This window comes from Chiroxiphia lanceolata, chromosome 4, assembly GCF_009829145.1.
Source record: "Chiroxiphia lanceolata isolate bChiLan1 chromosome 4, bChiLan1.pri, whole genome shotgun sequence".
NCBI classification, from domain to species: domain Eukaryota; kingdom Metazoa; phylum Chordata; class Aves; order Passeriformes; family Pipridae; genus Chiroxiphia; species Chiroxiphia lanceolata.
The window spans coordinates 11,666,124-11,689,333 of record NC_045640.1 but is presented as its reverse complement, the minus strand read 5'-3'; the positions used below and the strand labels follow the sequence as shown (position 1 = coordinate 11,689,333).

Sequence of the window (23,210 nt, the reverse complement as noted above, 5' to 3'; positions counted from 1 at the left end):
CTACAGGCACTGCAGGCTTCAGGGCTGGCTGCTGCTTCACCAGTGGGGTCATATCAAGAGCTCTGTAAGTAACCCTCATGAACTTCTCAAACTATAATATAAAATCTGAATTTTGGAGTACACTTTTAAAAATACAGCTTCTGAAACATGCTTCTGTGGTTGGAAGCCCAGTTAAAGCCTGATATGGTATGATATTGAGAATTTCCTGCAAAGAAATACCTGTCTGCATTTTTCTTTATACCAGGTTCATTCAACTTGATGGTGGGCAAACAACCACTCACTCAGACTACAATGGCCCATTGCACAATGGGTGCAGGCACAACCCACTGTGAGCCTCCTCTGGAACAAAAGCCCAATGTTGACAAAAGGCTTCTAACCAACATGTTAAGCAATGCAGTTTTTCATAACCACCCTGCGTTGTTCCCCAGCAGGCACCTCCAGTATGACCTGTCTGCTCCACCTCTCCTTGGAATGGTTCTCATTATGCAGACGAATTCCCCCCCAGTCTTAAACTGTACCAGCCTTGACACTCTTCTGGAACGACGAAATGATCAAAACCTGCTGACAAACAAATGAACATAGGAACCCAATGCTTCTAAACAGAGGGCACAATCAGTGTGGTGCACTTTGGTCAGATTTTTTTTTTAAGATGAACTTGGTTGTTTCAATGTCTTTTAAACAGGAGTGGCATGTATGGCTTGGAGTAGGTCCACTTTATCTAAATGTACTCAAGTAAATGTACTCAAAACAAATGTACTGAAGTAAACAAGCTCAACTCAGTACCAGCCCCAGGACTGAAATAATCTTCTTCCCAAAACTCAGCTTTCAGGTCGCTGGGGGATACAAAAGCTGACAGGTGTTACCAGTGTGACCTGGAATGGATCATAAATATTTTCCAAATTACCTACGGTATCCATGTGATTGTAACTGATGAAAGTTGCAGAAACTGAAAAATTGGAAAGTTGCCTAAATCCTCAGCTTCCCTGCCCAGCTGGGAAAGGGAGATGGGTGAGCAGAGAGAAACCCAGGGCTTTTCCACTTTGCTGCACTTATCCATAACACTGGCCTTTGGGGAAATATTAACTTAAGCCTGCCTCCAGAGGAAAAAGCTGCATGTTATCTCTTTGCCACATAATGCCACCTTTAAAGAGCTTTAAAGAGCTGGCAAGTGACAGTGACAGCTGCTGGCAAGGGTCTGCTGGGACAGGCGTCACTGTGGGCTGCAGAGATTCCTTGGTGGGGCTGCACACTCTCAGCTTGGGTGCCACTACGCGCTGCCTTTTCCTACCGTGTAAAAATAAAAAAAACCCCACGCATTTTCCAGGGTTAGGTTCTAGTGCTTTTTAATCTTTTTTTAAGTATTTTACATGTGCAGTCTTATCTGATGGGTGACATCAGCTGCAATCTTCATTTTTTTTTTTTTTTTTTAATGAAATCTCCTTGTTGACATGATCCAGAGAGAAACAAAAATCAAGGGCAGGAATATTTAGGCTGCCAGGGACATGGAGTTAGCAGCAGGCAACTGGCTTTATTGCAATTGGTTTTCACAAGACCAACTCTTCCCTCCCTCCTCCTCTCCTTGAGCTGCTGGACAAGCTGAGGACCTGATATTATTTTTCAAAACTTAGTGAAAGATGGGAAACAAATTAACCTTTTGTTTTCTTTTCTTACATTTACCAACAAATGTCAGCCACCCACGCCAATGCCAAAAATAACCCAAAATGTATTAAGTCTTATACACATGTAAAGTCAGAGTGACCTAACTGAAGGAACATTTAATTCAGACTTTGGTATTTCAGATTCTTGTCCTCTTGACTAATCCTATCAAATACAAGTCACAAATCTCTTCTCAGTTCTCCTGTGTGCACAAGCAAATCCCCTTCTCCTGTGAGAGCTTTGCAGTCAATTGATCAAAAATACTATTAAAAAGCTAAATATATTTATAAAAATATGCAGCACCAACAGTACCATAATGAAATTCTACCAAAAGAAACCCTGACATCAGAGAATATAAATGTAAAGCGATACATCCTATCAAAAAAGGAAGGGATTCCTGCAAAATATGGCAGAATTTTCTTAAAGAGATGTTATCTTTTAGTTTGAGACTAAAAATATTACAACTCTTTATATATGATAGAAAGCCAGAGACAACATCACCTCCCAATAGTTTACAAACAATATAAACTGCAGTCCAAAAAAAATACATGGAATATTAAAATAACAGCAATTACCCTACTAGTCACATTATTTCCATCTAAAAGTTTTCCAGTTTTTTATTGCATTAATGCTTTCTTTAGGGCATACCATTTCAGGATCCTTACACAGAAGAATGCAACAGAAAGCTGAAATAAATTGATAAAAAGAGATTTAAAAACTGACAGTGAGATGCAAGGGTCATCCTGGAAGCAGCAGAAGGGATTGCAGCCCAGAGGCAGAAAGGATTGGAACATGTAGGGGGACTTGTTTACAAGTCAGTACTACAGCTCTTATGGATGTGCAGCTCTTACCACCCATCCAAAGTCCTCCCTCCCCACTGCTCCAGTGCTGTACACAGCTGTCAAGGTGAAATGCCAAGTGGCCTGGGACCAATACAGGTTCTTTGGTAACTGTTAACTAATGCCAACACAGTGAAAATAATTTCCATTCAATATCTTTTTTCCCCACAGCACAGTACAACAATTTCCCTAGAAAATTCAAAGGGGCTATTTAAACTTCAGTCCTTTGCCTTCCATGGTCTGCCTTCCAGATCCACAGCATAGAACCACAAGACAAGCTAAGAGTAGGAATCTCACTTTAACATGTCAAGATTTGCTGTTTACCCACTGCTAAGGTCTTTGTAAGCAACACTTGGATGTGCAACTCCTTAAAACAGATTCACAGGTTCACTTATAGAAAATAGGTTCTATTAGGGGAAAAAAGAAAATTATTATTTTACTACCAAAAAATAAACCAGTACAGCATTTTCTAAGCAAGCAATATGATAGCACAGAAATGGGCTGTCACAGGAAGCAATAGGTTCATTACCTTCTATTGTCTTGAGGGAAGACAGCTCTACTTTTGCAAACAACTCAGTATTGGGATATGTGAGTGAAAACAACCACTTACATAGAGAAGCAGTAGAGGATCAGATGACTTAGCAACTGAATTTGACCTATAACCTAGACAACGTCTCAAAAATAGCTTAAATAAGTAACCAGAATTAAAGATGAAATTCAGAACTGAAATCTTATTGCATTTTGATGCCCACAGTGCAAACAGCTATACTGAAAGCATCCATCACTCTAATAAATAAATAATTACTGACCTTAAGAAATACATGTATGATACCCAAATTGCTAGAATGGAAGCTGGGATTGTCTCCAATATATAGAATTTCTATATATTTCAAAAAATATTAAGTATCTTTGTATTTAGAAAGGCTCTGAGAAGCTGCCTTTCTAATTCTTAACAGAACAGGTAAATCGACTATCCAACCAACATTATGGCAGTTTCTGACAGCTTTAGCTTAACAGCCAGGCTTCTTCTGCCAACTTAAATTTGCAGCTCGTGCTGTTTGCCACTTTCTAAAATAGGCATGACTATGGCACACTTCTAGATCCATGTAGACCTTATGTGCTTCAGAGACAAGATGCAGAAAGCCCAGCCAAGCATTTCTTCAGAGCTGGCAGCACTACCTTAACGTCAGTCTCATATACTTCACAGGACACAGCCTGTGTTGTTCCCATGGAAAATCAGCTTTGACCTTGGAAGAAAGCTCAGGCATATCGCAAGTTAAAATGATAGATCTGTGGAAAGAAATGAAACACATGAGCCTATCGCTTCAGCAGGTTTTATCAAAATGTAGCATATCACTTCAGCCCAGAAAAGATTATTTAACCTCAAAGTTTAGAAATAATAGGAGTTAAGGGTTCTCAGTACAACCTGAGTTTTAGCCTCAGGTCAAATCCTGTTAATAATACAGACAAAATCAAATCTACAGCAGTGTCATTGTGTAGCTCTCTTAAGACATGAAGCTCTACTAAGATATAAATAGAAGTCTGTTAAGCTGGCTTTCTGCATTCAATTAAATTTAGGCCACACTACCAAAAATGAGCTAAAATTCATCATCTCAGGTGATGTATCCCTTAGTACCATCTTGAAAAACATCCAAGACCAAGATGGACACAGCCACCGTCATTGTTACTTCCCAGGTCAGGATGATAGGCACAGCTGGAAACGCTACTGAGCCACAGACATTCAGTCTGAGCTGGTACAGACAGTGTGATGATCTTAAATAACGACAATAAATGTCAGCAAACTGAAACACTAATGCTTTTTACTAAAGGTCTCATGGTGCATAAGGACAGAAGCCTTAAAGAAGGTGCTAGAACAGCTTTGGTTATTCTCTTGCCGACAACACATTAAGGCAGTCTGTCAAATGCTTGTTATCTTAGCTTTGTACCATGAAAACCCATGGCTATTAGAATAAAAATGCTAAAATGTTTACATCTAATTCCATATGAAGGCACATAAATATAGGCACTGTTTCAGAGAGATAAAACACTCTGCAGTTCACACTGATTTCACTCATGGGTGAAGGATGCTTAGCACTTTTCAAAGTCCCAGTAGTGATAGAGAAGACAGATTTTCATATCAAACTCTCTGTCCCAGTCGAGGGGGGGCTCTGCAGCTGCACAAACATAACCCACAGGAGAGGTCTGCATCTTTAGGCAACTGTTCAACATGTTTGTGGTACATAAACCCTGTTTCTCCCCAAGGTCTGGTGCATGAAAGCTTACAAGTGTTCATACGTGCAGCTGACAATAGCTTTTCTCCAATTTTCCAAGGCAGGAATGAGCCATCAAAACACATCCAGAAACACTAGTTGGTAAATGGCCACACAAAACAATCTGCCCACAGATCTCTGTAGCAGCACAGCAGAAGCTCTGCAGGCACGCTTAAGGATGGTTTCAAATACCGACAGAAAATTTCGGACAAGCTGCCCAGAGGTCCAGCTGAAAGCAGGTCAACTCTTCAAAGTTTGGCAAATGCTGGAGCAACTTGTCCTATTAAATTTTGAAAATCTCAGAAGTTGGAGATTTCACAGGCTCTCTGCCACCCTCCTCCAGGGTTCAGGCACCCTCATCGGGCTTTCACTTTTCCTTACGACCAGCATGAATTTCCCTTGCTACCCCTCCTGACTGTTGCCTCATGTCTCTGTGAGAGGAGCTTGGCTGCATCTCCCCTTCACCCATCCATTAGGGAGCTGAAGATCACAAGTCAATTGCCCTTGGCCTTCTCTCCTCTGGGTAAAACAAGAGCAGACCGCTCCACCACATCTCCGTGCAGGCCACACACTCAACAGAAGTACACAGCAGCTTCCCCCATTGTGCTCACTGCATAAACCCAGGTAGGTGGGAATATCGTAGCTGAGTGTATACTATTAGTCATGGAGGGATTCAAAGCAAACCAACTCTGCTCCCTTATCACCAGCATTTACCTACGGCCTGTGCCCAGGCATAGTTCTGCCGCTGCCTGAAGCCCACGGCAGAGCACGGGGCTGTATTTAGTCCAAGCAGGGCAGGAGCTGCCAAGCACACCAAGGCTCAGAGCACAGGCCCAAACCCTGCAATTGGCACTCCTTGAGCCTGATTTACAGCCAGGTTAACAGACAGCAGAATGGAGAGCATATGTGCGAGTCACAGGGGTGAGGTGCTGGAGTCACTGCCAGACAACTCGCGGTACACACATACACAGCCCCAGCTGTTCCCGATTGCCTTGTATCCTGGCTAAGGGATTTGGCTGAAAACCGTTTTCCATTCCCGTTTTCCTGTCATCAAGGGTAATAGTGGCAGCACAGCCTGTTTCTATGGTTTCCTTTGGTCTCAGTGCCCTACACAATTATATATGCAATCTTAAAGATTAGATCCTCTGTATCTATGTTGCATCTAAAACTGTAACCAAATGACTGCTTTCATGCTGCTGGAATTGCAAAGCCAAAGGAAACACCACAGCAAGGCCAACCCAACAAGACTCCATGAAGCCAAACTTGTCAGCTGTACTCTATCAAAAAGCCTCAGTGCGCTGTTAAAAGGTAAAGAACAGAAAAACCTGTTTGACCTGCAGGTCCCAGCTGAGTTTGCAATACTGAGAACATGAACAGGATGAGACTATAACAATTTGTAAACAGAGCAAAGTAAATGGAAATAACTGACATGAAAACAAAGGGAAACTGTAAAAATACTTTTCATGGCTTCTAGAGCATTCACACGATTTTAAACTGCAATATTTACAGCGATATGGGATTTATAAATGTACCTCAGTAAACTCTTTGACAGAGGTAAAAACAGCGGAAGAAAAAACCCCGAAGTGGTCTCTGACCAAGAACTCTCCAGACAAATCCTTGCAAACAAGGCGGCCCGTTCATTCAGTCCCACTGAGAGCTGCTCAGCAGACAAGATCCCAGTACATATTTAGACATCAACTAGTAAACTGCATTATGCATTACTTCTGAAATTCCCTGCTATCCATGAATCTCTTAAGTCAAATACTTATGAGAAGGAAGTAGATGACCTATTTTTTAAAGTGACAAAAGCACTTGCATGACTTAAGCAGAACAGCTTCTCTGGCTTGTTTTTCATATGATATGCATCAAACTTTAACTCCTTCTACTTCACCATGAATTTTACCATACAAACGGTATCACAGCTATTCAATTTTACTTTCCTATTGCCTGAAACAGAATTGAAGGAACACAACTACTGTACACTTAGTGCTCCATTTTATACTGTATTCAGCTGTTTCATTCCATAAAATAATATGGGTGATGGATTTTTTCCCCTTTAGTTCAAATGAACTTGGCAAGAGGGAAGAGAAAGAATGTGGTACAATCACATTTCATCCTCTTCTGATAGAATCATAGTGCCTCATGCAAGAAATGAACCAAAAGAAGAGGTACTTAAAAATTCCAAGGAACTGGTTGCTGTATTTGTGAGCAGCTATCATACAGTAATAACCAAGATAATATACTTATTCTTAATATCCACCACAAGGAGCAACAGTAATCTGTTATTGTTTCACAATGACAGCATTACTTAAATCTAAAAATAACAGTTTCTAAGTAGCAACCAAAAAACTCCCCTCAAAAAACCAACTAAAAACCCCATGAAACCCAAACCCCTGTATTAAGAACATTTAAAGTATTTAAAATAGTAAAATATCGCTAGTGATCTCTTGCAATTCAGGAATGTATATCTTTCATGTCCAACTGCATTTAGACTTTGATTTCCTTCAACATCACAAGATCAAGCAACTTGATCAGCAGAATCTTCAAAATAAAGTTATTAATTTGACTAATGCTAGTAGAAGAAGGATTTGATTTTACAGAGAAAGGGAGAAAAATGGCTCCTAAATCAGACAGAAATATTCACTAAACAAAGTTTTTATTCATTACACATTCCTTTTCTAAAATGGAAAAATAAATAACCGAGCTTTGTGCAAAACAATACTCCATCTAGATTTCAGAGCACGGACATCAACTAATAAGCTGTGAGAAAAACCATTCCAGCGTTTCAGACGATAACAGTTATGGACCTTGACACGCTGCTAATGGATCTTGACACAGGAAATACTCTAAATTCAGAAATATTTGCCTTAAGTTTATATTTAAATATGCAGACAGCGAGCCAGCAAATTGTCCAATAATCTCCAAGGCCCATGTGCTGCCCTCCATCTATGCTGGGCTTCTGCAGAGACCCAGCTTTGCTGGCTGGGCCTCCTCTCACCCTGATGCTCCCAGAGCTCTGCTTCTAAAAGCCCCATGCAGCACAGTCCCTTTCCACACAAATACATTCAATTCATTATTGCAAGTGCTGGATGCTTGGTTGGAGAACCCAAGGTCCAAAGGGGGGTTAATGGACCAGTAAACCCCTAGCAGGACTGGAAAATGCAGCAGTGAGCTTAAAGTTAACAGTAATCAGGAGAGATGTGTTTCCACTGCTAAAGCCTGAATTTGCATAGTGTGGAGGGGGAATGGTTTGTCAAATTGGGCAAAACTAAAATCAAGGTTTCCTCACTTCTCCTTGAATGTTGGTCAGCCCATTGCATAGAAGAAGGCAAGAGAGGGAAAAGGTTACCTCAATTGCCATGCTTTAATTTTTCAATTTCCTTTGCATTTCTTAGCCCTCTATGTTCTTATGACAATGATAATTATTGGACATTAAGTACATAAGCCATTAACATACGAGAAGCAAAACTTAAAGTATACTACCTGAATATCTCATTGAAATGGCAATCAGATGTAAACAGATACCAGCCAAGAAGGATGCTCGTTTCTGTACAGATGCTGCACTGCAAACAGGCAAGTAGGCAAGAAACAGACGTCGCTCAGAAAGCCAAATATCTCGGTTTTGTTAAGGGGAACTAGCCTCCCTTACAGAGATGTGTTGCAGTGCTGGGGCAGCATATAAAGGCCTGGGGGAGACAGGAGGTCCTGCAGTCAGCAGCTACTAGCTGATATACCACCACCTGATAATCTCTTCTGACCTACTTTATCCTCTCCCAACTGTGCTGTATGTTTCCACCATCCAAGAACATGATGCCATACACTAAATTGAAACTATTTTCTTAAGAGCTGTAAAGAATCCCCCAAACCTTAGAGAATCCCAAGATACAACTTCCTATTTTTGACAATCTAAGAAATTATACACAATCTATGGAATTCAACATCAGAGAAAGAAAATGCCATCCGGAAATACGTGTTACTGTTTATTTTTTCAGGGAAACATGGCTAAAATGGCAATGAAATGAGGTTGTTCTACTTTTGCTCAATTATGAAATGTGTAAGATTGCATGTTATAAGCTGAACATATTTCATTAGTTGGTAAACTCCAAAGCAAGTTGATCTCTTGGTGCTCCTATCTAGTAATTCAATGCTCTCTTCAATCAGTGCTCAAAACTAAGGGCTGAAGGTAAAATGCTGTATCTAACTATAAAACATAGTATAGTCTAAAACAATCTTAACTGTTGTCTCTAGGGAGGATTCCTATTTGCATGGGAACTTTGAAAAGGAATTAATCATCTCCTAAGCAGAGCTGGACCCTCTGTGACCACCCTGCATAACCTCTTTTGTAACCAGAGCCACTTTGTTCCTGCTCCATTTGGGTTGTGATATTCCATTAGCTGTTCTCTGATCCATGCAATCAAATTTTCCCTTTAATATAATAGTTTAAAGACTAAATAGCTGTGTGAATTTGTGTCACGACATTTAATTTAATCTAATCTAAGATAATTCACCTAGTATGTAATTAGCTCTGTGATTCCTTTTTTTGCACTTAAATAGTAGACATCATGTTACCCTATTTCTGGGAACTGAGGGGAACCTCATTTTCTCAATCTCAAATTTTTAACCTACTCTGTTCTTCTTGCTATGATTTCAGGATGGCAAAGACCTAAATTATTAGACTGATAACCATATTATAAACTCATAAAAGTACATTTAGAATCCTGAAAGTACAACCATGCCATGTAAATCTCCCAGGTACAAAAAGCAGCGAATGGGAACTTTCTTAGAAACAGCTTAAGCCAAGAGCAATGACAAGTATATGGAAGGCAACTGAGGAAAATCACATGTGGAAAAATCTAATTATATGTAACAATGCATCTGAGCTGTGTCTTACTATACCAGATGATTATATACTTTCTAGATTTAAAATTATAGTGTGAGTCTGCAGTCCATTAATACAGAATGATGGTTTAATCCACGTACTACTAAACCACTTTAAATTATATTACCTGTATCTATATATTATAAACTCACATTTACCAAGTATAATCACTTCTATATCTAATGTCAAGAATGGCAAGACAGTGTTGCAGCACTGCCTGAAACCCTCTTGATACAGACAGTTAATAATGTGTTGCCTTGGTACAACAGAACACACAGATTGAGTCAAGGTTTCTGGAGTAACAAACACAGATCCACAACTCCATCCCAAGAGTAAAAGAAATATCGAGGATTTCTCCTGGATTTCCAAACAGTGCAGCAATTCTTTGAATCTTCCATGGGGCTGATTTTAATACCACACTGCACCCTTATTTTCTTTGCAGAACCAGAAATATCCTTCTGTTACAGTAAACACTAAACCTGAAATTACAGCCTTTCCATAGTAATTTTGGTGGAAATCTTTTGGAAATAGTGATTTTAGACAAACCGTGGCATTGAATTTGCCATACAATACTTGTCCCATTGATGTTAATGGAAAACTTCCATTGATTTTTCTGAGTAGATGTGGTCTCCTCACATTTCATTTATCATGAAAATTGATCGCAAATTGTTTACACAGCCCACATAGACATGCAAAATCAAAATTTGGAAACATCGAAGCTAACCCTATACTTAAAACCAAAACCCCTAAACCTGCCAGTTATTCTTTCAAATGAGAGCTAAGAACTCTCAGGGTTTTTTCCACTCTCTTTTTTCCCATGATGTTATTTTTATCTTGGCACTGTTCATTTTTGCTATTTCATTTACACCGTGTTTGCTGCAATTACTGAGATAGAATAGTGGCAAGTCTCCTCTGCATTAGTGTTATGCACTAACTTTTCTACTGGGTTTATAACTTTAGAATCTATTTAATTGACATTTAAAATATTATAGACATAAAACTTTGGACCTTATATTCCCTCTACTAGGTTCAGTTCTACCACTAGAGAATTTAAGTGTTTCACAGCATTTCATATTCTTCAGCTCGAAATGACAGCCAGGTAACTGAGGAAAGGATTCTGTGCTGGAGTATAATCAACTCCAAAGCAGATGTTACCTTCTGTGTTAACCACCTTGATGCCCTTAAAGACAGCAAACACATCTGGCATTTCTAACATATGGTTCAAATCACTCTGCAACACGCTTACTTTGCTCTCACCTCCACCCCTGTACACCTGCCTTGGCCTGGGCACTTCCACGGAGAGGACCAGCAATGCTGGCAGTACATGTTTCATCCGTGTAAGAATGTGGACGGTCGACACACATGGACATATGTACACCATCAACTAATCCAAGGAAATACCAAACTAGGTTTTTAGCTAAAGTCTGCGGCAGGTGCCTGAACCCAGGTCACTCACTGCCCTACCCGGGAGCTCGTCTTCCTCTCTGTTTTCACTAGGCTCCCATATGGCTCGCTGCGAGGATGTGATATGATTAAGCATGTTGACACAAAGAGTCACCACGTAATTGTAGCTATTCAGCCTCTGCCTGTTGTTGTGGTAAAGTGTATATTTAACAGCTACAGTTACCCTCAGAAACGAAATACACAATCAACTCTCAAAGCCCCCCCTTTCCCCTATGCACAACCCTGCATTTGCCTAAAGGACTGTAATATTTTGCGATCAGCTGTGCTCTGAAGTAACCACCCCCCACCAACACACAACGCAGACGAACACCGAACCGCTGGAAAATACAATTCGAAGTCAGTTCTCAAACCCTGCATGTATCACAGGATAAATTACTTTTGTATTGCCCTGGGCAACTGGATCCCTCCGGGCGGCAATCCTAGCTAGGGCTCCATGGCACATCCCTGATTTTCACCTTCTCTACCACCACGGTTATCTCGGCCAGCAAAAAAGGCCGGGCTTTTAACCCAAATATTCCCGTCCGAAAAGCTGTGTGCTCCCACCCCCGGGATGCCGGGTGGGTAGGGGTGGCAGCCTGATGCCGCCTGATGCCGCCCTCACCCGAACCTCGGCTGCGGAGCCGCGGCGAGACCCCCAGCCGTGCCACGGCGTCCCGGAGGGGAGATGCAGAGGATGGACACGGAGATGGACACGGCCCAGCCTGTCTTGCAGGGCTCCCGCCAGGGGTGCAGGAGATGACTGGGGCAGGTGCGGGAGATGCCCCGGGGCAGAGGCGGGAGATGCCCTGGGGCAGAGGCGGGAGATGCCCCGGGGCAGGGGCGGCTCCGCCGGAGCCCCGCGCAGGGTCCCGCTGCCCCGCACCGCCGCGGCAGCCGCAGCCCCTCCCGCCGGGCAGCGCCCGAGGCTGCGGCAGCGGCAGCTCCCCCCAGCCACACACACACATATTCACATATCGTCGGGATTTTTTTATTTTTTAGGTGAGCAATTCCCGTCCGGCTGCCCCTGCCCGCGCCCCGGCGCGCAGCCGCGCGGCAACGTGACGGACTCCAGCGGGGCAGCGGCCACGACCCCTTCCCAAATACCGGGGGGGGTCTCGGCTGTTCCCCCCGCGCCCGCCTACCTGTGCCGGTGCTCATGGCGCGCAGGAGGGGCCGCTCCGCTCCGTGCCGCCGCCGCCGCCGCCCGTCCCCGCCGCCCGTCACGGCGCCCCCGCGGGCGGCACCGTCCCCGTCCCCGCCCGCCGCGCAGCGGGGCCCGCGCCGCGCTCCGCCCCCGCCGGCAGGTGCCGGCACCCGCAGTCCCGCCGCGGCTCGGCCCGGCCCGGCTCGGCGGGCACCTTGGGAAGTGTAGGCAGCCCCGCGCCGCCGCCCGCGGACTACATCCCCCTCCGTGCCTTGCTGCGGCCGGGAGCGGCTCCCGCCCCGGCGCTTCTGCGGGCAGGGCTGCGGCAGCACCCCCACCCACCCAGCCGAAATTCCCCCCACCCGTTCCCACCTGCCGGCTGCCACCGCTCCGTTCACCCTGCGGGTGAGATCTTCCTCTGTGTGTTCATGTCCCGCTTGCGCTCGATTTGTGAGACGCCCGAGCAAAGCAGTGAGGTGCACAGGTGCTTCAGCACGTCCCCGAAGCGCCCGGGGAGCGACGAGGAAGGTGTTTGCTCGTGAGGCTACACCGCACGGAAGGTGTTGGCATCAAGTCTCGGCTTTCAGGAGGGGAAGGGCAGTGCTGTCTGAAGCAGGTGAACTCTTGCTGATCCTTGGGATTTGAAAGCGCAAGGGCGCACAGTTATTATTAAAGCCATTTATTTATTAAATACTGATTTATTCAGTATGTCATCAGTCTGAAAATCTATTATAGTTCTGCGAGAATTAATGTTTTAAAAAACACAAACATCTGTTTTAGCAAACACAAAAGCAGCTAGTGTAGTAGCATAAGCATGTTTTACTGCACAGCTCCTCTGAGGCTGATTTCACACTGAGTTCAGGGCATCTTGGAGTTACAGTAATAATGTGAGGAAACGGGTGAAGACTCATTTTGTATTTTGATCAGTGTGCTGATTACACTCTGTTCCACTGACAGTTGTCTGAAGGTTAAAATTTAACTAGCGATTGTAACCATAAAAACCTACACAGCTTTCCCGTCCTACACCAGTAACTGATGTGAGAAATTCTACTCTGCTGCTCTGTAGCAGTGCTTACATGTCCTGATTTGATAGGGTATCAAGAGCCTTGACCCTGTGTAAGTGTAGCAGTACCTATGGCTCTCATGTCATTTGTCTGATAAGAATGGGGAACCCCTGAAGATAATCACTGCTATCAGGAAGAATGTGAACCAGCACTCAGAGCAGCCATACAGGAACAGACAATCCAAACCAGGATCCCATTCCTGACAGCCATCAGCAGTGAGTATCTGCTGAGGAGACTTCCTGAGCCAGATGTGTGTTTGTTTTGAAGAACCTTCTATGGATTTTCTTCTGTTACCTTGTCCGGTTGTAGTTTGAACCCATGCATGCTTCAAACAGCCTTCTGTGCAGGGAGTTTTTCAGCTGAACTATGTCTGGTGCAAAGAATTATCTGCTGTTGTTTTGAACCTGCTGTTTGCATTCTTTACTTGATACCCGCTCATTCTTGTAGTAGAAGAGATAGCAAACATCTAATTCCCTATTCACTTTCTCTGTGTCACTCATGAATTCATACTGTTCAGATTCCACCCTTCACTCCTACTCTAGTTAGTCATTCCTTAAAACAGGTGACTCGTAACTTCAGTACCATGCTACTTTCTGTCACTTTCTGTCATTTGTTTTGGAGTTTGATTGTTTGATTGTTTAACATCAATTTCTGTTTTTAATCATGAACTGTCTTTGCATATAATAACCATTGTGAGTTCAGGGCAATCTCTGAGTGATGTTAGTAACCCTGTTGCTATGTATGAGTGTTGCTCTAAAAGCTAAATTAGCCTTAAATTGTATTGAAGATGGTGGGTGTACAATTCATATCAGATGTAATGAAGAGGAAACTGCCTTGTGCTTTAAGGCTGCTAAAAGACAGTTTGACCCTTCTGCTGGGCAGCAGTGGGAAAGGAGAATGAATGCATATTAAAGCCTATGCAAATTCATTGCAGTGAGAACCCCCATGGCCACAAGAGGATTTTGGAAGTTCTCTCTACCAGTCATAGAGACAACTGAAAGGTCCAGGTTGCTACACAAATGCTCAAAGTGCCTACATGGTGCCATACTTTAGGGAACACTGTGAGAAACAGGTCATGGACTTCAAAGTTCTCCTTGTTTAGGGCAATGCCATCTGCCACAAGCTTGATTAGGAACTCCTATGATCCAATGGAAAAGTCATGGTCTTGCACAGATAAAACCCCATAACTCCAACCAATGAACCAGGAAGTAATTGCTGCTTTCAAGGTCTATCATCTAAAAAAGATCTTCAAGCTTATCCAGGAGAAAACAGGTAAGAAAAACCCTACCTCAAGGACTTTTGGAGATAGTTCAGTATCATGGATGGCACAGATGACACAAGAATTACTTGGGAAGAGGTCACAATTGGGTGTATGAGTGGTCTATGGCAAAAATAGTTGTCAGAGTTTATTCTTAACTCTGTTGGATTTGATGTTATCCTTGCTCTACAGAAAGACATTGTCTTTTTTGCTAAGGAAGTAGGCTTTGAAAGGGTTGATGGCAAAAGTGTGATGAAATTGTTGGCTTCGTGGTCATAGTGGAATCATCCAGAAAGGGTTGGCAAGAAGGCTTATACTAAATTTAAAGTTAGCATCCAGTCTCACAGATGAAATAGCTGAGATGTGTCAGGACAATGGTCCATCCTGAGAATGGGCAGATACACTCCTTGGGGCACTGTAAGATTCAGTCTCTAGTTACCAGTCTCAGGATAGTGGGCAGCCATAGAATCATAGAATCAGCTGGGTTGGAAGGGACCTCTGAGATCATCGGGTCCAACCCTTGATCCACTCCCACCGTGGTTACTAGACCATGGCAGTAAGTGTCACATCCAGTCTCATCTTAAAAACCTCCAGGGACGGGGAATCCACCACTTCCCTGGGCAGCCCATTCCAATGTCTGATTACCCTCTCTGGAAAGAATTTCTTCCTAATATCTAACCTAAACCTCCCCTGGCACAACTTGAGACCATGCCCTCTTGTCTTGCTGATAGTTGCCTGGGAAAAGAGACCAACCCCCATCTGGCTCCAACCTCCTGTCAGGTAGTTGTAGAAAGTGATGAGGTCTCCTCTGAGCCTCCTCTTCTCCAGGCTGAACAACCCCAGCTCCCTCAGCCTCTCCTCATAGGACGTGTGCTTGAGTCCCTTCACCAGCCTTGTTGCTCTTCTCTGGACCTGCTCCAGCACCTCAATATCCTTCCTGAACTGAGGGGCCAAGAACTGGACACACCACTCGAGGTGTGGCCTCACCAGCACTGAATCAAGGGGAAGAATCACTTCCCTGGACCTGTTGACCACACCGTTCCTGATACAGGCCAGGATGCCACTGGCCTTCTTGGCCACCTGGGCACACTGCTGGCTCATGTTCAGCTTCTTGTCAATCAGCACTCCCAGGTCCCTTTCTGCCTGGCTGCTCTCCAGCCACTCTGTCCCCAGCCTGTAGTGCTGCATGGGGTTGTTGTGGCCAAAGTGCAGGACCCGGCACCTCATCCCGTTGGAATCAGCCCAGCTCTCCAGCCTGTCCAGGCCCCTCTGCAGAGCCCTCCTGCCTTCCAGCTGATAGACACTTCCCCCTAACTTAGTCTGATCTGCAAACTTGCTGATGGTGGACTCAATCCCCTCATCTAAATCACTGATAGATATTAAACAGAACTGGACACAACACTGATCTCTGGGGGACACCACTAGTGACCAGCCGCCAACTGGATGCAGCCCCATTCACCACCACTCCAGCCAGTTCCTAACCCAGCACAGAGTGCCCCTGTCCAAGCCGTGGGCTGCCAGCTTTTCCAGGAGAATGCTGTGAGAGACGGTGTCAAAGGCTTTGCTGAAGTTCGGGTAGACACATCCACAGCCTTCCCCTCATCCCCCAGGCGGGTCACCTGATCATAAAAGGAGATCAGGTTGGTCAGACAGGACCTGCCCTTCCTAAACTGGTGCTGGCTGTAGGTCGTCCTGTAGGTGCTGTGTGATCCCTTGGTCGTCCTGTAGGTGCTGTGTGATTGTACCCAGGATGATCTGCTCCATAACCTTGCAAGGCACTGAGGTCAGGCTGACGGGCCTGTAGTTTCCCCGCTCCTCCTTCCGGCCCTTTTTGTGGATTGGCGTGACATTTGCCAACTTCCAATCACCTGGGTCCTCCCCAGTGAGCCAGGACTGTTGGTAGATGATGGAGAGAGGCTTGGGGAGCTCTTCCACCAGCTCCCTCATCACCCTTAGGTGGATCCCATCTGGTCCCATAGACTTGTGGGGATCCAAGTGGCTCAGCAGGTCACTGTTTCCTCCTAGATTACAGGAGGGCTATTCAGATTCTTATCTCTTTCTACAAGCTCCAGAAGCCAGCTGTCCTCAGGACAACCTGTCTTACTGTTGAAAACTGAGGTAAAGAAGGTGTTAAATACCTCAGCCTTTTTGTCATCTTTGATAACTATATTCCTGCCCATGTCCAATAAAGAATGGAGGTTTTCCTTGCCCCTCCTTTTGCTATTGATGTATCTGTAGAAGGACTTTTTGTTATCCTTCACAGAAGTGTCGAGATCAAGTTGAGCCTTCATCTCTCTAATTTTCTTTCTCTATGACCTAACTATATTCCTAAACTCTTCCTGAGTAGCCAGCCTTTTTTCCCATAATGGGTAGGCTCTCTTTTTTACCCTAATTTCCTTCAAAATCTCCCTGTTCAGCCAGATCGGTTGTCTTCCCTGCTGGCTTGCCTTTTGGCACACTGGGGCAGCCTGCTCCTGTGCTTTCAAGACTTCCTTCTTGAAGCAAGTCCATCCCTCCTGGACCCCCTTGTTTTCAAGGGTTGTTTCCCAGGGTAACTAATTCAGAACTAGTCTTCTGAATAGGCCAAAATCTGCCCTCTGGAAGCCCAGCACAGAGATTTTATTGATGGCCCTCCTTGCATCCCTGAGTATTGAAGACTCTATTATTTCATGGTCACTGTGCCCCAGACAGCCCCCAACCACTACATCTCTTGATTTTCATTTTTAAAAGAAATCAGCTTGTCCAGCTACTTCAAAGAAGGCTGAACTCTAACCTGTCAGCACTTTGCACCATTTCTGTCATTACTGAGAATTGAATTGGCACTTGGCAAAACTGATGATCCACATCCTCAATGTTATCCTGAATTCTTTTAAGAGCTTTTTTTTTTTTTTTGGAAGAGCTTAAAAAACACTATGTATACAAATGTTTTGTGATATTTCTGCACTAATATTGTTTGGACAGTGTTATGGAAGAACTTATATTGCATTTCCCTGTCCCTGTGCATTCAAACGGTTGGTGTTTCTGAGGTACATTCACAAATCTTGCTCTATTGTATTAGCTGTGTTAGAAAAAAATCTTCACTATCTATTGAATTCCTAATCATCCCAGCTATCACAAATGCACCCTCATCAAGGAAGGGAATATATCTATGTGGTGGTTTGGAAAAAAAAACCCTTTCCCTCTGGGACTGATAATCACAATCTATATGTATCTTCCATCAGCAAGTCTTCATGTGAAGGAAAAAAGAGTAAGCATTGTAAATGTAAACCAAAACAGAGCAATCAATATAGTATATCTTCATTAATAGATATTAGCATTACATTTGACTTTGTGCTTCTGTATGTTAAGTACACTGCGGATTTATGGACTGACAAAATACACATTCTTGCAGAAGCTGGTATAGCTTAAGCAGCCAGAAAATTTTTTGGTTTTTATCCCCTATAAAGTTAAGTAAGTTTAATCACATCACAAAGTATTTCACTTTCTTAAATTTTTTTTCCTTTTATTACCTTCAGAATTCAGGGAATCCAATTGGGGTAATATTCAATTAATAATAATGGTATTTTAAAATTCAGTTTCACAGCAAAGTTGTCATACAATATTTTTATATAGTGCTTTTCTTAAAAAAAGGTCCAGAAGAAGCAAGGGGAAAGGATTGCTTCTAATATTTATGAACTTTCCAACAATGGGATGGTCATGGGCTTCCAGGACAATAAAATTATTACTTTTATTTGATTATTTGTCTGCAAAATTTTTTAGGTCGCTGCCATATGAAAGGGGTCATATTTTAAAAGTATCTCAATGATGGAGGTTCCAGCAAGAGGGAGAGGAACTAGAACTTCTGCACTGGGAGTGAAGTAGAACATTTGTCTCTTCAGAAAAAACAAACAAACAAACCCGAAAAAACCCAAAACCCCAAACAAAACCAAACTCAAACAAAACAAAACAAAAACCTGTGAAAAAAACATTATCCAGCCGGTTGCCAGAAGTGATTTAGATGCTAATCCAGACCATAAAAGACCACAAATCCAAGTAGCTGTTTAACCTGATTAAGTTTACACTTGGCTTCATGTTCAAAGCTGACATAGTATCACAAGATTTTCAGGTCAAATAGCAACTGGGAGTGAAACTTAAAAGAACAATTAGTTTGTGCCAGCTATACTATTAGTTGTTCAAACTCTTCTGAAAATGTCCTAAACGGATATCTCATGGGGAAAAAAAAAATCAGAAAAAACCCACGCAAATTAGACATCCTTTTGTAAATTTTACTGTGCATTTCTGTGTTTCATGCCATTAAATTCTATTAGTCCTGGAAACTGAGCTTAAACTCCTAAGAAACTTTGATATTTTTACTTTTCAACCTGCAATCTACTTTTTAGGCTGATTTTCACTCCAAGGTGCTGTCTTTTGACAGCTATTATATCTTCTGGAAGACAAAATGGAATATTACAATTTATAGTAATGTATTTTGAAGTGCTTGTGTTTTAAATGACAAATTATCCCTCAAATGCGTTCTATAAATTCCCAGAAATGTGTCATTTTCCTATTAATTTAAAAATAGCAATTCTACTATATGACAGAAGATTAAGAACCTGACATGACATGCTGTCATGACCCCTCTTTTGCTTTTTACTGATTCTTTTTTGTGTGAAGAGAGCTCCCTAAACATCTGTGTGTTCAAAACATTTCCACTTTTATTTGTCTTGTGTCATATATCTTTCAGAAATTCAGGGCTGGACTAGTTTGTGTGGGTTACAGTCCTGGAACTAGACTTGAACTACTCTAATTTTAAGCCTAATCCCAAATCTAAGTTATTAATTTTTTGACATTAAAACTACTATATCACGTGCTGGGGCAGTTGCCAAAATAAGCCACACTTGTGTTTGTAACCTGCTTGTATCAGTGACAGTAGTTGCCTCTCTATCACCTTACTATGTTAATTGTATTGAAATGACATTGATAGTAAATAAAATGAAAGGCAAGTCTGAAGTTTCAGAAGAGTAATAGACTGAGATCTTAAAATGAGATTCTGGGTATGGAAATAAATTGCCAGCTACTCACTGAGTCAGAAGCACACGTGTTTATAAATAATGAATTAGCGTGAAGCAGCTGTAATGAAATAATAACATAGCACTATATTAAGATGTCTCCATTGCACTATCAAGATGTCAGTAATAACTTTTGTACAAAGCTCCTCGCACACCATGGGCAGAATATAAACACTACATCAGCAGTTATAACTTAGACATCAATTACCCATTGCAAACCTAAATGCATTATGATCAGAGATAATCAGTGGGTCAAATAAAACTCCCAGGCAAACTTTGAAAACAGAAAGCATGAAATAACATCAAAGAGAACAGTGGCTGAGGATGAAAGAAATCTTTGTTACAGTGAGACAATCAAGGACTGTTCTCTCATGTCAGCAGTCAGCTTTTGGAAAGTTGTTCGGAACAAATAACTTTTAGTGTGGCAGGCTGCTGCACATGACAGGAAGCCTGGCAGGTAATGATGAGTATCAATATAGAATTCATACACGAGAAAGACAAACACCCAGGTTACAGCAATGAAATGTGCAGAAACAAAAATGCAGAGGAGGGTTTGGGGAAGAGCCAAAACAAAGCATGAATAATATAAAAGTCACTAAACTTGCAAAAAACATTGGCAAAAATTTAATTTTAATTTCAGAACAGCAGATGAAGCTTGCAAGGATTTCAGTGCTATGTTACACAGTGTGTAACTGCTGATATCAGTGCTCCTGACTGTAAACATGTAAATAATGTTGTGCTTTTGTAGTAAACAATGAGAAGCATAGTATGGTCCATTTTGTGCCTGATGCAGAGAGGTTAACGCTTATTAAGCATATTATGATCCCTTGCAAATGTGACTCCTTGGAAAACTACTCTTTCTGTGAAGCTACAGCTTGTCACTTGAAGTAGATGATATTACAATCCATTGGCCCTGAGTCAATTTAACTCTGTTTTGCAGTCCAGGCTGATGCATGCTGATTTCCTGTCCCTTATCCTACATTGCATATCTAACACTGTTCATATGTAAAAAAAACCAAACAAACAAACCAGCATCATGGTAGCAGAATATAGACTCTTCCTATGTGATACAATTCTCATGTGTGACATTTATGTGTGTGACAGTTTACAGGAACTTTCAGCACAGGCTGGCAGTGAACATACCTGGACTGGCAGATGCCAGAGCCTAGAAAAAGCAGCTGTGATCGATACTTCTGTCTGTGTCCTCAGTTGCATCAAAGCTGTCCTGTACTATCAGTGTTGCTTTCCGGGCTTCATGTTACCAGGTGAAGGTTCCAGTCTATATGAAATAGCCTGGACCAAGCCTACCCCAAAGAGAACTTGAAGTGTAGGTGAGGTTTGTGGATAGCATACGCACAGATGTCAACTAGAAAATGGAAATATAATAATTTTTTTCCGAACATGAGAAAAATTGAAAAAAATACTACTGAATATAATGAATGAACATGACACATACTGTGCATTTAGTGGAGTGAGTCCAGATTGTGTTAATGCTTATAATTTTGGGGTTTAGCTGCATACCCTTAAACTTAATAAGAATCTTTTTATAGCATGCCTCCAAACATTCACACCTTAACATCATTATTGCCTGTGATGGCAAGTGCAAGTATATTTGATTTTATCAAAAGTCCATAAATGGAAATGTAAGATGGTTCCAAGGCCAAAATTCAGACTAGAAGCATCTAGAGTTTTGATGATTTTCAGATCCATATTGACAAAAGCTCTGCTTTGCCTCTGATCTTCTCTTATAAATAGAACATCTCTCCTCATATTCCTCATGTTTTTCAAGACTGTTGGTTGCATTATACCATTTAAAGATTTTATTCTTCTTCTGAGAAATACTGCCTCAAGCATGCAAGGCTGGATACTTAAGCAGAAAGTGCTGTGCTTGTTATGTTTATAACCACCTTTGAATATATTTAGTTGGGGTGGTTGTGGCCAAATGGTCCAAAACAATTAACGTAAGAGGATAGAAGTTACTGGAAGTTATAACTTAGATCTACAGATAAAGCTGCAAAAAAATGGACTCCTTTTTGCACAAGTCCTATGAGGAGAGGCTGAGGGAGCTGGGGCTGTTCAGCCTGGAGAAGAGGAGGCTCAGGGGAGACCTCATCACTTTCTACAGCTCCCTGACAGGAGGTTGTAGGCAGGTGGGGGTTGGTCTCTTTTCCCAGGCAACTATCAGCAAGACAAGAGGGCATGGTCTCAAGTTGTGCCAGGGGAGGTTTAGGTTAGATATTAGGAAGAAATTCTTTACAGAGAGGGTGATCAGGCATTGAAATGGGCTGCCCAGGGAAGTGGATTCTCCGTCCCTGGAGATTTCTAAAAAGAGACTGGATGTGGCACTTAGTGCCATGGCCTAGTAACCATGGCAGTGTTGGATCAAGGGTTGGACTTGATGATCTCAGAGGTCCCTTCCAACCCAGCTGATTCTATGATTCTATAATTCTATGATTCTATGACTCTATGATTCTATGAGTTGAGCCCTTCTTCAGGTCTCAACTAGAGGGCAGCAGTAATTTGGAAAAATTCCAAATACAGAGGCAGACTTTTTTAGCTAATTGAAGTCAAAATTATCACTATAGGATTTTCTATACTGTAGACATTTTGGTGGCTGGAGATGTTAATCCCAAAGTATGGGAAGATCATATTTTGGGCCATGTTGCAGCTAGTGAATGTAACAGATCTTACAGGATGACAAACCAAAATTCTGTGATTGTTTCTAGCCTGGTGGCTATCTACTTTTTGGGTCTTCCAGGGATTCCATCGGGCATGTTTTTACACAGAGCATCAGCAGAGGCAAAAGCGGGCCTTCATTCATACTGAATCCGTATGGAAATATCTTTCCTCCACTTTGGATGCCTCAGGAAGTAAAAATTTACTTTCGCAATGCCAAAACTAGTTCACAAGAAATCTGTATTCCATGTACATTCAAGCTCCCATAAATAAATTTCCCTCGCCTGCATTTTCTAGCACTAAGCAGAATCACCAAGCAGATGGGTAAAATTTCTGTTCTGCAAATTAAGTGTTTCAGTGTACAACTAAGGGTTGTAAATGCTTCTGTCTTGAAAGTCTTTTTATCCATCCCAGAAGTGCTCTAGCATGCTAGTAAAAAAAAAAAAAAAAAGAGTGTGAATATGTATACAGAAATATAAAAATACATTTCAAATAGTATACATTTATGCAAATCCTCAGAAGAGAGAAGGATTGAAGCAGAGCTAAATATTCATTGCCACTGCTCCTCCCCCTTCTTTTTTAAGATCAAGGAGCTATGGCTTTCTACTCCACTCCTCAGAATAAACAATTTTAGATATACTGACATAGTTTTCTCTGCTTTAAAAAATGACAGAAAAGCTGCGACAACCTGAGAAATCTCATTTGGGGAAAAAACCTTGATTAGTGCTCTTTTCTAAATGCTTGATGTGGGACTAGATGATCCTGAAGGTCTCTTCCAACCTTGATGATCATGTGATTTTGTGAAAAGATTTCTCTGAAGGAAAACAGATATCAAATCTATTTGAACATAATAAATAATAATAAATAATTATAAGTAATCCCTACTCAATATATCATCTATAAGAAGGTTTCCTTAAGAATAAACTCTCATTT

At 42.2% G+C, this 23,210-nt stretch overlaps 1 protein-coding gene across 13 annotated transcripts in view; it reads right to left on the bottom strand.

Annotated features, from left to right (window-relative positions):
- The window catches only part of ABLIM2 (actin binding LIM protein family member 2), a 140,273-nt gene extending 127,957 nt beyond the window's left edge, over positions 1-12,316 (bottom strand). For all 13 annotated transcript variants that reach the window (XM_032685220.1, XM_032685225.1, XM_032685222.1 and 10 more), the window contains exon 1: positions 12,230-12,316. In XM_032685220.1, the coding sequence (XP_032541111.1) occupies positions 12,230-12,245 (16 nt within the window). In that variant the 5' untranslated portion in view covers positions 12,246-12,316. The remainder of the gene's footprint in view (positions 1-12,229) is intronic.
- Positions 12,317-23,210: the final 10,894 nt, after the last annotated feature.